This window comes from Amblyomma americanum, chromosome 3 (assembly GCF_052857255.1).
Source record: "Amblyomma americanum isolate KBUSLIRL-KWMA chromosome 3, ASM5285725v1, whole genome shotgun sequence".
Classification (NCBI taxonomy): Eukaryota; Metazoa; Arthropoda; class Arachnida; order Ixodida; family Ixodidae; genus Amblyomma; species Amblyomma americanum.
Genome location: NC_135499.1, coordinates 145,851,380 through 145,865,468, shown reverse-complemented (window position 1 = coordinate 145,865,468; position 14,089 = coordinate 145,851,380). Strand labels below are relative to the sequence as shown.

At 42.6% G+C, this 14,089-nt stretch overlaps 1 protein-coding gene and 1 non-coding gene across 5 annotated transcripts in view; both read right to left on the bottom strand.

Moving 5' to 3' along the window:
- The window catches only part of Rbcn-3A (rabconnectin-3 alpha), a 100,990-nt gene that overhangs the window by 63,184 nt on the left and 23,717 nt on the right, over window positions 1-14,089 (bottom strand). For all 4 annotated transcript variants that reach the window (XM_077658181.1, XM_077658182.1, XM_077658183.1 and 1 more), the window contains exons 19-25: window positions 13,418-13,558; window positions 11,782-11,914; window positions 8,848-9,029; window positions 7,336-7,481; window positions 6,679-6,785; window positions 6,265-6,460; window positions 2,951-3,323 (exon numbers count right to left, since the gene is read on the bottom strand). In XM_077658181.1, the coding sequence (XP_077514307.1) occupies window positions 2,951-3,323; window positions 6,265-6,460; window positions 6,679-6,785; window positions 7,336-7,481; window positions 8,848-9,029; window positions 11,782-11,914; window positions 13,418-13,558 (1,278 nt within the window). The remainder of the gene's footprint in view (window positions 1-2,950; window positions 3,324-6,264; window positions 6,461-6,678; window positions 6,786-7,335; window positions 7,482-8,847; window positions 9,030-11,781; window positions 11,915-13,417; window positions 13,559-14,089) is intronic.
- On the bottom strand, window positions 10,941-11,047 carry LOC144126448 (U6 spliceosomal RNA). Its single transcript, XR_013313498.1, has one exon. It is a non-coding gene; the product is annotated as a U6 spliceosomal RNA (small nuclear RNA).

Genomic DNA, 14,089 nt, shown 5'->3' with positions numbered 1-14,089 from the left:
AAATGAATACACACGGTTTAAATGCAAAAAAATGCCCTCTCAACATAATTCATTATGCTTGTAAGGCCTATCTGGCATTAAATACCGGAGGGAGAGGGGCAAACATGTCGTACTAAATGTAATAAATGTTAGCTTCATAATGTTTTGTGGGCACAAACTGTACGTAGACGAAGAAAGAAGACAGAGGACAAGTGCCCGTCTCGCTACTAGACTCGCCCATCTTTCTATTCTGTTAAACTTTACCTTAAACTAATAATACGAGTACCAATCTTTGGCTTACAAAACTGCATTTAGTTATTGATAAAAACCTTAAAGTCATTTGATTTGCCATGAAATGCTCTTTATTTTTTGAATGGCAAGTTAAGTTTTACAGCTTGTGATTTTCAAACTGAAGTGTGTTAAAATGAATGTGTTTCATATTGAACATGTTTCACATTTAACGCTTTTAAACTGAACGTGTTTCAAACTAAGCAAGTTTCAAACTGAGTGTGCTTCAAACTGATACCCTAGCCACACGGCAAATTTAATGTCATTCTCATCGAATGACATTTGTTCGATTTAATGTCATTTTTTCTGCGCACTGCTACATAGCCAAAGCTAATGCCATCTGCAAATGATGGCGATTGCGATGAAGAGAAAGTGGATCATACAAAATTTCGATGTACGTTTCAATATGTTGCCAAAAGTATTGCTTTGCGAATGAAAACCGATTTTAAAATCTTTAACCCTCATTTCATTAACGTGTTGATCCCTGCTATCCACCATGAGCCCAAGCCAAACCAAAGTTCAGCCTGCGGCGGCAGGAAAGTGGCGGGACGACGCTTTGTGAAATGGATTCACGGCAGCGGGAAGCGACTGCTGCGATTTTATGCTTGAAAGCACAAAGCCGCAACAGGCTGGCCCGGTACAGAAGCAGATGAACGCAGCGTAAAAGACCAAACAAGTCCGCATGCACAACTGCCACAACAACAGGCACAGCCAGCACTACAGGCTATACAAAAACATGGCTGCTCATCCATCGGGTTGGCTGGTAGCGAGAGAGTTTTATTTTTTCAATGCTATTTGACATTTTTATATAAATAAATGAATGACCACACAATTATACGAACACAGATATATTATAACGCTTGTGACGCTTTTGCCAATTTATTTTCGGTGTATATTCTCACCGAGTCTCTGGTGTCGAGGTAATACATTAGTTCGGAGATCGCTGGTGAATGAGTTCTGTAAACTCATTCAATACCTAATGTCATTTTCATCAAATGTTACTATATTTTCTCGTGTGGCAGCAAACTAATGTCATTCGATGGGAATGACATTAAATTTGCAGTGTGGCAGGGGTATGAGTGTGTTTCAAACTGAACGTGTTTTTATCTTAACTGTTTCAATCTGAAAAGTGCCAATTGAGGGTGTCAACTAAAGTGTACAAACTGAACACGGGATACTGACGCTTTTTATATATTTATTAGATTGTAATAGAACTGCTGCTGAAATGTGCAGAGGAGGCCAGGTTTCATCAAGTCACGCTTAAGCGGCTTTTATCCGTCACCTCCTTTTCTCCTTGAGAAACAGATTTTGAAAGTGCTTGTGAAGCATTGTAAGCTGCTGTTGGTACTAAACGCTGAGGTGAATCATCAATTATAAAGTAGCCAGAAACCTTACTGCCAGAGTGACATCAGAGGTTGCAATCGAAAGGGCATGACACAGCGCATTACTGGCTAAACACAACAAGACAGCTCACAAAGCAGAAGAGCTGCAGCTTGGGCTACAATGCAGTAGGGACTGTCCCCTTCATGCTCCCTCACAATGCCTGATAACAAAGTGCCAGCTGTAGAATGCTGGTACAAGTGCAGCCTTCTCAAGCCCTTGAATATCAGTTTTGTGGCACTGCAAGCCACATGATGGGCCACAAATGCTGTTGCAAACCGAAGGCGCGAGCATGAAACTACACCGCAAAAGATGGTGCGCAGGCTGTGCTGCATAAAATTTAGTTGCCCAGGATGGCTTCAAGGCTTTTCAGAGAGAAAGCTCTATATAGGATGCTTTCTGCAGTGGAACCAAGTGTATCCCTTCAGCCTCTCCACTCCCACTGATGCAAATTTTCCCTCTCTCCTCTGGTCGCCGCAGGCACCGAAGGCTTCACTCAGTAGACACACAGAGACACACACCGGCATTTTCACCCAATGGCACTCATACTGCTAATGCAGTAAAATTCGTAATTTTCGAATGTTTAGGAAACTATTCCAAATTTCTAGTATTTGCACACGCCTGGTCAGAAAATATGTACCAAGAGAAAGAGCAAAAGCTAAATACTGGACATTTAATTTCACCGCTCCTAAATTTTACCACTCCTATTACTCCAATTCAAGAAAAATCTTTCAAGACAGCACAGATTTCAAGGTACCCTACAGTCATTTTTCATGATCGACAGAGATGGTTCCGGGCCGCTTTTTGAATGAAAGGCAGCAGCACCAAAAGTGCACAGCAAGCACGCAAATTTTTGCACTTTGTCCTGTGGGCAGATGAATGCAAAAGGGACCAGTACAAAACATGCACATAAAATGTTAGTGCCACTGCTGGGTAGCCAAATATTACACCCTGCAAGACACAATTTAAAGCCACCTGACAGGCTATCGCTTCATTTCCAGCAGTGATTCAGTCACTCCTATGCTCTCACGTCCCAGTTACCATTGCTAATGAAGTGGCAATTATGAACGCTTATACCTAGTTTGATCTAATTCGAAGGTTTCCCTGCCATGCTACTTTGCAAGACATTTAATTCATTAAAAGTCAGCAGAGCAAGTTTTAAACATCAGGCTTCTTCAGTTCTTGCTCGTATGTTGCTTATCAGTTCTTAAGGTGATACCGGGTACGCTGAGTTTTAAACTGGCTATCACATGGTTCAGGTAATAGTACGTCTGATAAATCTGATTTACACATTAGAACTTACTGTGGTCTCTAGGCCAGTGTCCCCTTGCTGGACAACGTCCTTTGCCACAGGTGCGAACAGGAGGATGCGGGAGCCCACAGCAACGGTGAGAACATGTGAGCCGTCCTCTGACGAGACCCAATCAAGCTGAATGAGTGACTTGTGAACCAAGGGGCCCTGGTTGCCCTGCTCAATCACTGCCCTGCGCAGCGTATGCAGTGTTGCATAGCTGGGCACTGACAGCAACCGCTGCAGAGAGCTTGGAGGCCCACTGAGGTCCCCATCTGAGGCCAGTCGCTGCACAAGCGAGTCTGCTGTTTTGCGATGCCGCAGGGTGGTGTCAACCAGAGAGCCCAGGTCTACACCAGGAGCAGTCTGATCTAGGCGTGGAAGACTGCAGGTGCAAATAGCAAGAAAAAACATTGCATTTAGAATCTTAGTCACAGTAAGCTACCAAGAGCAACTGATGGCATGAGCATAAATGCTGCTGAGATTATATAAAGCTTCACAATAAGGCAACTTAGCCTTATCTGTTGCTCTGACTCTCACTTTTAAGAGGAAATGCACCTTTCCGAATTTTTTTTTATTTTTGATGTATTTACATACATGAAATTTTTTTAGAAAAATAGAGATAATTTTATGACTGCTCTCACAAAGTTTCTCTGTTAAATTCTAAATTGTTTTCTAATATATATTTTCCACCCAAATCTCGTGAAAACACTGCAGTGTTAAGAAAATGTGGCAGAAGGCTGGTTCAACCACGGAGCAAGAATCCTTTAGGAGTGGAAACTCCGCTGTCTGCAGCGACCAGAAAAGGTCACAAGCCCGCGGAGCCACTATCATGCTGGAGGCACCTGGTGGCCTGGAAAGAAATTACCGCCGTTTCGGTTGCCAAGGCAACCGGTTGAGCGTGTTGCTCCCTTTCGGCCGCACAAGCCAGACTTCTATTGAGGGCACTCTCGCGCGCTTCTTTACCACTGATAGCCTGAAGAGCAACTGGTGTTACGCTTGAACCATTTGAGCACAGTAAAAAATAAAACGCGTTCTTTTCCATGAACGCTATAAGATGATCTGTAGCTTCTGGTTGTACGCAGGACTATTGTTTGACACCCGCGCGATGACTTTGATTGGATGGGTATAAGCGCTGCTGGCATTCGTCGAAGGCAAACATGCCTTCACGTTCGTCGAGCATGTGACCACGCTGAGTTTCATCTGTTGGAGGAGAACACGGGCGTCATACGGCGCAGCGTTTATGACTACACATCAGCCGAGAAGGCAAAAAGCGGCTACAACTTCTCTCTCACCTTGCTCACCTTCTCCCTGCAGCACTTGTAACCACTTTTGCAATTTCGAACAAAACACCTGCATCCCATCTTAAGACTAGAAAATTCCGAAGGAGGCCGCACTGTGCGTAGCAGCGCTGTTAGTATTACAACCCTCGAACAGACACCGACAAGAACTGTTGCTGTTTGACTTAAGGGCACAGAAATACGTCACGGCGTGCCCGCGGAAGCAAACGCCCATTTCGTCTGCTTATCATCTGCTTTGAATGTGCGCTGCCGGAGAGCGCGCCGGAGCCATCTGCCCGGGTGCTGCATTTTTTTTTTCGCTGTGGCTTCTACGACGCGCCGCATGGCGCCACCACTGCATACAATTGTGACCTTATCTGGCCGTCTGCGCTCGCTCGGGCAGACGAGAGTTTCACCTCCTAAATAGTCTTCCTCCGTGGGTTCAACATTCATTGCATTCCTACTGGCATGCTAAAGTTCAAGACATTCCTATAATTTTTTTTTTCTCAAAACACAAATTTTGGTTTTGAATTTTTGCAGTGCCATCTCTATTCAAATACCTAGAGGGAGAAGAAAATTTTATACAAGAAATTTAACATTCACAAATTTGAAAAGCAAAGATTGTCTCACTTGCACTGTGGCCCTAAAGTGCAATAAAACTAACGGGGTCAAAATATATAAGAACGCCATAAGGAAATCTGCTCCTTAAGGTGGGTATCAGGCAGAAAACTATAACAGGAAAAAAACGCCCACTGTTCAAGTGCTTTTTTTGCAATGAACAGCTGCCAGGGTTCACGAAACAATTTTTTGCAGTAGTTCCCCACCAACTTCAGCAATGAAATTTCGACAAAGTATAAAAAGCGAGGCATGCAAGCGAATACAACAAATTTTTTAAAAAAGTCAATTTTTGGACCATTATCTAAGATTTCAAAGCCGCGTCCCCCGTTAACAAGAGAAGCCACTGGGACCCACAGGTTCTCTTGTAGTTACGCATGATCGCACGACTGGCAATCGTGTGCCGGCCCTCAGTGATCGAGGGTAAGGTGATGGCTGACACGTCCGTATCATCTACAGTGACGCGGGAGAGTGTCCGTAGCATGTGAAATTCTGTGCGTTGTAGATGTAGTCCAGGAATTTCATGAATTTGTATCAACAGTGATCATATCATCCAAATTCTACTATAATTGGTAGCCTACTTGCGTAACATATCCACCTCAGGAGCTATTACGTTCTGTTACTGAGCGCAAGTTTCAAGGTCTAATTTCCAAATGTGGCAGTCACATTTCAATAATGGCAAAATGCAAAAATACTCACGTATAGAGATGTAAGAGAACGTTAAAAAAACGAGGGGCTCGAAATCAATCTACAGACTTTCAGCAACAGCCCAGGCGCACAGAAATACAATTAGACAGAGTAACCAATGCAGGAAATTCATGTTTGATGAATACAGCTAGTTCAGGATTGGTGTGACTGAATAACACTGACAGAGGCTTTGATGCCACATTAAATTTAAACCTAATAATCGCTATTACAATGACTCCCCCTGCAAGGCTTATTGGGTTACAAGCAAAGACACTAGTTACTTGGCCAGCCACTTAACATCACTCTATATTACTGTCCTTCAGAATGAAAAGTGAGGCAACGCAGTCTATTGTCACTGGTACCGTATAATCCTGTGTAAGGGCCGCATGCATGTATGGGCCACACCCCATTATGGAGTAGATAACTGAAAAATAAATACAGCTATATGTTTTTTTTAATTCATGTATAGGCCACATATTCGAAATTTACATCAGAATTTAAGAAAAAAAAAAGGTGCGGCCGTAACATGTATTTAGTATATGGTAATCAGGTATGCATATCCCTCTACTTACAGATGTTATGCAGCCACTTTCAAGTAGCATCCCATTTGCAAGGCAGTAGATTTCAGAGCAAACTGCACACATACCTTTCACAGAGATTACACCTACCAGAGAGGCTTCATGCACAATGAATGTGGGAACAGTGTAGTTTCTAGAAACATCAATCACTTGTTGCTTCACAAACCTGACATTGTTCAGAAGCACTGTGTCTTCAAGGATCCATTCAGACCCTCCAGTGGATTCGCATTCGTAGATTGCAACACCAAGGTTGACGCAACGGTCGGAAGGGTTGTTAGAGCCGGGCCGGTTGAAAGAGTGGCCTCGCTTGTAGGCACATGCCACCCTGCCACTGTACGCACAGCTGACACTCAGTGGCTGGCCTGCAAAACAACCAAAAAAGAACAAAAGCAAGCCGACACATGAAGAAACTTCATATACAATGCCAATGACACAGTGGATATTATCAGTGAAACACATGTACCCAGAATGATTTCTAAAATCACTGCAAAAACAGTAGTTAACAAGATAGCATGGTGAATGATTTTCGTACACTGGTACCTATTTCTTTCCTTGAAGTGCAAATAAAGAAGTCACTTACCAGGAACTTGTATGGCACTAGATGACTTGTTCAGTGTCATCTCCCACTCAACCCAAGTAAAGTTGGGTGTTCCATCTCCATCACAGTCCACCTTGCACTTCCAGAACCTGTAGGAAACCCCATCAGAGGAACTATGATTACATTTTGAAGTTGTAATTCTAACACCCCTTGTCACACAAGTTTCTACCAGCATGTTTCATACTATAGTCGGGTGCAACTCGAGAACAATGCAGCAAATGCCTTTCAAAGGATGTGCTCCAGTCAATGGTGTCGACCGATTCTCCTGACTTTGTAGTTAATCCCCTTGAACCCGCCAGCATGACATGTCAAGGGGTGGCAGATAAAAGGGGACTAACCACGGCTTAATTGGATTAACCGTGACATCATGAATATCAGCTGAAGCCATAGGCTGGAGGGCCTCCTTTGAGGGGCATCTGCCCCTTCATTACCAAGCAGTATCCAACTATAACAACTGAAAATCATCCGAAGTCCATTAGCTGGATTCAAATATAAAATACATTTTTACAGTATGCACTAGATATAGAAATTATGGCATAGAAATGTGTGATAGACCTTTACAGGTAGTATAACAAATTATGATGATGACTTCAAATATCTACCCAACATTTTAAAATCCTTTAGGTGACTCCGACTTACCTTGTTAGCCCATCGCTGCAGGCTGTGGATAGTACGTAAGGAGCAAAGCAGGCTGGGTAGATATTGGATGAGCTCACATGGCCAGCTGCTGGGGCAGCATGAGCAATTTCCACATCAGCTGGAAGTGGCAGTTCCTGGGTGCACACCTGCAGAATAACAGCAAATTTCCAATTACTGTATATATACTCGTGTAAGGGCCACACTTTTTTTCACGGTTTAGACAGGGTGCAGCTCTTACACTCACTTTCCATGGTAAAGTACAAAACATTCACTAAATTTCTCCTTGTTTCATTACTTGGGTGCCTTTGGAAAGGGAAGCCTCAGAATATGTTTTGATCATGCAAATGTTTTACAATGTAAATTATTTAACTCGAAGGGGATAGCAAAATAGTTCAGTATATCGAAAATTCGATATATAGAAAACGACAATAGACAGGTAAGCTTATCTGCAACCTAGAACCAAGAATACATTTCATTCACGCTAATGATGAGCTTTCTGCAGCAATATACTGTCTGCTGGCATGCTGGTAGCGCATTGCTCGCTAGACATCGCTAAGTACTGGCCTACTTCGCATTGAAACTGCAGCAGAATGTACTTAGGAGCCAACCAATGCCTATCATAAGAGGTCCAATCATGTTTCCGGTATATTATAAGCAGTATAATCTCATTAAAATTGAGATACAGTGGGTTTCCACAACGTCTTCGGCAGTGAAGCGAGCGATACATCGCTAAGTACCGGCCTACTTCGCGTCGAAACTGCAGCAGAATGTACTTTGGAACCAGCCAATGCCTATCATAAGAGGTCCAATCATGTTTCCGGTATATTATAAGCAGTATAATCTCATTAAAATTGAGATACAGTGGGTTTCCACAACGTCTTCGGCAGTGAAGCGAGCGATACATGCCAGGTGAGGGCCACTGCTAGGCTATGGTCAGTTAGGCTGGCTGCATCATACAATACACTGTGCATAAAATGTTGCTTTTTCCACGTGACAGTGATGTCACATGTAAAATGAGCATGACAGTCCGAAGGCTACCCTCAAGCACACTTCAGGTTCACCTCATAATGCGGTTTCACATTAGCGCAAGCAGCAGATGCCCACGACTGTGCAGCTGACCAGCCCTCGTAAGCGAAACGTGATTGCAGGAGCGCCCCTTAGGAGAAGCGCCCCATGTGCGAGTGCAGTGCGCCGTTTGGTAATGTTCCCGTGATCGGGATTCCAATATATGCGAACAGTATTGTCATGCTTTTCTATGGGGCTTTCAAGGGAATGTTCCAACCGTTCGATATAAACAATAATTCGATACATCTGGTCTTTATATATCCAGGATCTACTGCATATAATGTAAAGATTAATTATGAATTACTTTCAGTAAATGAAGCCATCCATAAAAATCAAAGAAACAGAAGTTTTTCGATACAGCATGAGTTAACGAAAGTCAAGCAATCTCTTCATTGCCTCACTGCAGACACATTCCTATAGAAATCTGAGAATGTATGCCACCCGTGCCTTGGACGTTGTGATGCACAGTGGTGAAGCGTGGGGTGAGCCTGTCGCCTGGGCACTCTGCCCTGTGTCCGTGGGTTCGGGGCTGCCACTCCGTGATGACTGGTTGGAGCCAGCGTCGTCCTCATCGTGCTGCGCCAGGTTGTCCACAACAGTGGCAGCAGTGGCATCTTGCCGGCCCTTGCCTGCATACGAAATTAATCACAGTCACGATTCACGCCACTGTGGTATTGTTGGCTGAATGCCAGATGGCTCAAAGAGTTACCCAACTTTTGCAATGTGCTTGGCACAACTAAACCGTATGACTCGCAATAAAGATCAGATAGGCACCCTGATTACGGTTTTGGATGAATTGCAAGGTTGGAGCATATGCATATGGCTTTTGTGGGGACTATGATAGCATCCCTATTAATGATCAGGTGTGCTACAAAGCTGAATGCTAAAAGCTGCCATTTGTTATCATTAGTGATTACTGCAAATGGATGGACAGAAGGGGTGGACAGACAGACTGGCAGTTGAACACAGGCACTCAACTTGCAAAATTATTTTTTCGCTTAAATAAAAAAATGTTCCGGATTAAACTTCAGAAATATATGCCACTGAATGGTAGTGTACAACTTCTTACCTTTCTATTTTTACTAGGAACACCTCACTCTGCAAAATAAGGCTGAATATACCTAAAGAAGCAAATTTTCTCAAGTTTAGAATTTTTTTGCCGACATGCCTTACGTTTCTTTATCTTTGAAAATTGTTATCGGCTTCTTTGCCTTCTGGAAAACTTAGAAAAGTAGCTGAAGTTACTACAGTGAAACCATAAAATGATAAATTTCGAAATTCTATATTTTTATTCTTTCTTCCATGTTTTATATTTAAGAAAAGAATAAAACAAATTCAGTTCAATTTACTGCACATGAAAGCACAGTGTTTTTTATGTATATGAAAAAATTTACGTCATGCATTTTTTTTTTTGCAAGTCGTTTTGTAAGACAAGATTTTGCTACCCCTTGCAAACAAGAGGGCAGCCACGACAAGAAACAAATGTTTTTCGCCAAAGACAAGCTGGGATAATATTTGTCATAGCAATACAATAAGCCATAATTTTTCTGAAAGAAATCGAAGATGGTCGGGCGCAAAGCCTGCATCAGCTGGCATGGAATGACCCTCTTATGAACTTAAATAGCCAAACTTAGAGTGTAAAGGTATGACGTGATAGCGTTATTGGGTACCTTAAACGGCCTGGGGTCTTCTTTGCATATCATTTCGCACATATGGACCCTGTCGGACATGATAGCGTTATTGGGTACCTTAAACAACCTGGGGTCCTCTTTGCATATCATTTCGCACAGACGGATCCAGTCGGACAAGACATACCTACAAGGCCTCCTTGTAACCAAGTTGGACAATGTACCTTGATGGCCTAGGGGTAGACACGAGGTCACAGGTTCAAAGCCCATCTAATTGAAAAAATTGGTTGGTTTTTGGGGAAAGGAAATGGCACAGTATCTGTCTCACATATGCACCACAAGGGAAGGGATAAAGGAGGGATTAAGAAGAAAGGAAGAAGCCCTGGGGAATAATTTCGATCACATGGGATCTTTAAGAAAGATTGCATTGAAATCGCCTGAAACACAGTTGGGTTTGAACCTGGGTACTCTGAATCAGTAGCCGAGTGCCCTAACCACAGAGCAGTGAAACCACAGAGCCACTGCAGCGGGTTAGCCATCTAATTTCCCCAATTTTCTTTTCAGCGCAATTAATTTACTTCGCATTCTTACATGTCATAATGACATTTGAGTCATGTTACAACCTTATAATCACAATTTATATAATGTTTCAATCACTTTTCAATTCCTCTACTCCATGTGTGACCTCAAAATCCTCTCCTCCAATTAGTGGTTTTTGAGGAAAGGAAGCCACACAGTAGCTGTCACTTCTTGGTGGACACCTCAACCCCACTGTAAGGGAAGGGAGGAAGGCCAGTGTGAAAGAAGAGAGAAAGAAGTGATGCAGAGGAGGGCTTTGGAATAATTTGACCACCTAGGGATCTTTAATGTTGCATTTTGCCTCCATTGAAGCCCCTCTGCCATGGTCAGATTCCAAATGTGGAATGCCCCACGATTTTGCATGTCATCCTTGTGCACGGGCCATGTTAAATCTTCTCTCTACCATTCCAAATTTAGTATATGTACTTTGGATTCTCAACGTGGCAACTATGACGCTGGGCTCTCTGCTGAACAAGACCCTATATGCCATCACATTAATAAATATGCCTTTGTACTTAATTCTACGGTTAAAACTTTCAAAATTAGGCGGTTTGGATCTTACGTTTTCCTGCATAATGCTTTTTTTCTACCACATTTTTTAAGAAACATATCAACGAGCTTTTCCTGTATATGAAAGCACAGACAAAGAGGAATCTGTCATCCAGTCGTCACTGAAGTCATGTTAACCCAGCAGCCCTTGCAACAAAAGTATAAAGGTTAATCACAAGATGAAACTAGAATTTTGGGACATTACTGTCCCAGAAAAAAAAAAATATGGTTACAAGAAAAAAGTTGCCACAGCACCCGCCTATCTAATGAACATTTTTTACGCTTTTTTACCATGCCCCCAAGAATTCAAAACTTCAAAGACAATGGAAAGAGTTGGAGGCAGCAGCAAAAATGATACACATTCAGCTAGTTGGATTAGCCTAGCATTCATACAACAGTGGGTTCATTTCTAACAAATAATGCACTTGCGCAAAGAACACAGGACACAACAAAGTAACACATACGACTCTGTTCTTGTCGTATGTGTTACTTTGTTGTGTACTGTGTTCTTTGCGCAAGTGCATTATTTGTTAGAAATGAACCAACTCGCCCAGACAAGAGTGTTAATTCAACAGTGGGTTCAGGAAAGTGCATAAAAAGGAAGTCTGAGAATAAAGAAGGTTACCTCCAGCAGCAGCCCTAGAACTGATGACAAGCCGCCACATGTGAAGCTGAGTGCGGCCACCGCCAGTTTTTTCCAGAACAACCAGGTAGAACGGTTCTTCAAATACTGAGCTGTGACGGAGGTCCACAAAGGCCTGCGCAAACACCAGGAAAATGAGCATAAAGATGCAAGCTGTGCTGCATGCAGTGTACCTGTTCGAATAAGTGGATGTCATTAAAGAAGAATAACTAGCAACTCCCCAATTAGCTGTGTGTATGCTGTGAAATACTCGTTTTGTGAACTTGATTTTTTCCACTTTTGTGCCATGCTAATGCCGTTTCAGAACTATTGACAATAACAAAATTTTGCATGGTGGTCGAAGCATATGTACTACACAGAGCAAAGCAAGTTCATGGCAATCTCAGATGAAACATGGTACTGGTGTGTGAGTAGAATGATGAGTTGTACCAGCCATTACTCGCTATACACAAGCATGTTTAAGTCAGCCTGTATAACCATTGTTATGGCCACGCCGAATACCACACCAGCGGTATGTGTGCAACAGCGTAATGAAGCACTTGCATGCAGCATGGCTTACTGAAGTGCACTTTGAACCAAAATTGCGAAGGAACATGAAACAACACTTGGGGAATCATAACTTGAACCTGTTGGTAATGCCTTCCTCAGAACCCTCTATTTTGGTTTATGCAATTATTTCGATGCATTAACGATAGAAATTACGTTTTCATTTATTCGTTAAGGACCTGCATATGCTTCTTTTCAGATTTACACCAATGTGAAAGAAAGTGTAGCACTTAAATATAAAATATAGATTTAAATATAAAATATGACACATGCGCTGTTGCATGTGTGACAGCTGCCACTTGTGTGACAGCATGTGTTAACTGTAGGCAAGCACACATTTGCAAAAGCTGCAAAAATTCAGCCTCACAGAACTAAAGTTGTTTGCCGCATGCAATGACAAATAAGGCAGTGATGCTACCTCATTCATTCCCATGCCTGACTTTTTGATATTTTCATAGTAAAGGGTTCTATAAAATGAAGCAAGGCAATGTCATCAGTTGTTTCAGTCTTAACTGGCTAATGCTTCAAACAAAGAAACATAAGCAGATTTATTTATGTAGTAACTGTGCTGTTTTCTTTAGCCCTCGTTAACACCACACACACTCTAACCCATCAAACTCTTGTTTTCGTTCACTGCAATGATGTTACCACTCAGCTCCAATATGTCTGGACCACTCTAGTCCACAGAGTGTTATGCAATGTGGAGTTCAGTAGAATACACACTGTGAAAGGACAACACACTTGGATACAGAAGCATCTTTTTAGAACAAGCTACTAACTGGCACCTTGCCCCACTGATTGACAGGCAAAATTAATTTGCACAGACTTGGATTCAGATCATAACAGCTCAAAAAACCACGTTTGCTAGTATTTCAAATCATACTCGGGCATTTACTTTCTATCACAATATTAATTTCAGCTCCTGAGACAAAATGCATGCCAATATGAACATTCACTACAAGATAAACTCTCCCCCCCCCCCCCCCCCCCCCTTTTTTTTTTCACCATAAGCAGTCTCAAACTAGAGTCACAATCACTTGGTCTTCCAGGCAGAGTAGGAGAGGGAGTGCACCTGAAATGATGTTTCCAGTAGCCCTACATTCTTCTCGGACTCCTCCCCAGGTCCACCACCAGAGCCACCAAGTGCACCCCGCTTGGCACCCATGATGAGCTGCTCTTGAAACACGTGCAGAAGCTGGGTGTTCTGCCAGTCCTGCAGCAGCACAACGTAACGCTCTCAGGTGAGAACCAGTGAAAACAACAGGTAAAAACAACAGGTAAACAACAGGTAAAAACAACAGGTAAAAAAGTCATGTATAAGGACATCCAAAGAGAAATGCAGATGTGTGGGCAAATATTTGGCTTCTCTTTACAGGTTTTGCAGGCAATTCTGGAGTTTATTAAAATGTGAAGGCAGCAGATGAAGCCATAGCTAACAAAAGACAATACTGGTAAGACAAGAAGCATGAGACAGTTGGCATTGGAGACAAAGTCCCAGAGAGATTACAGCTTGTTAGTATGCATAACCAATATGCCACCGTGCTACCACAGTCCAAATCTAAAGAATAACCAACCAAAGCCAAAGAAATTGGAACCGCCACTGCCACTTATGAACCGGAGGTTTACTCCAGCTTTCAAGTCTGATAAAGCACCACACAATCAGTGTTCTGTTAGCCACAGGCTCCTCCATGTCAACAATTTCCAGAATACATCACTTCAGAGCCACCTTTTATGTGTATTGGCA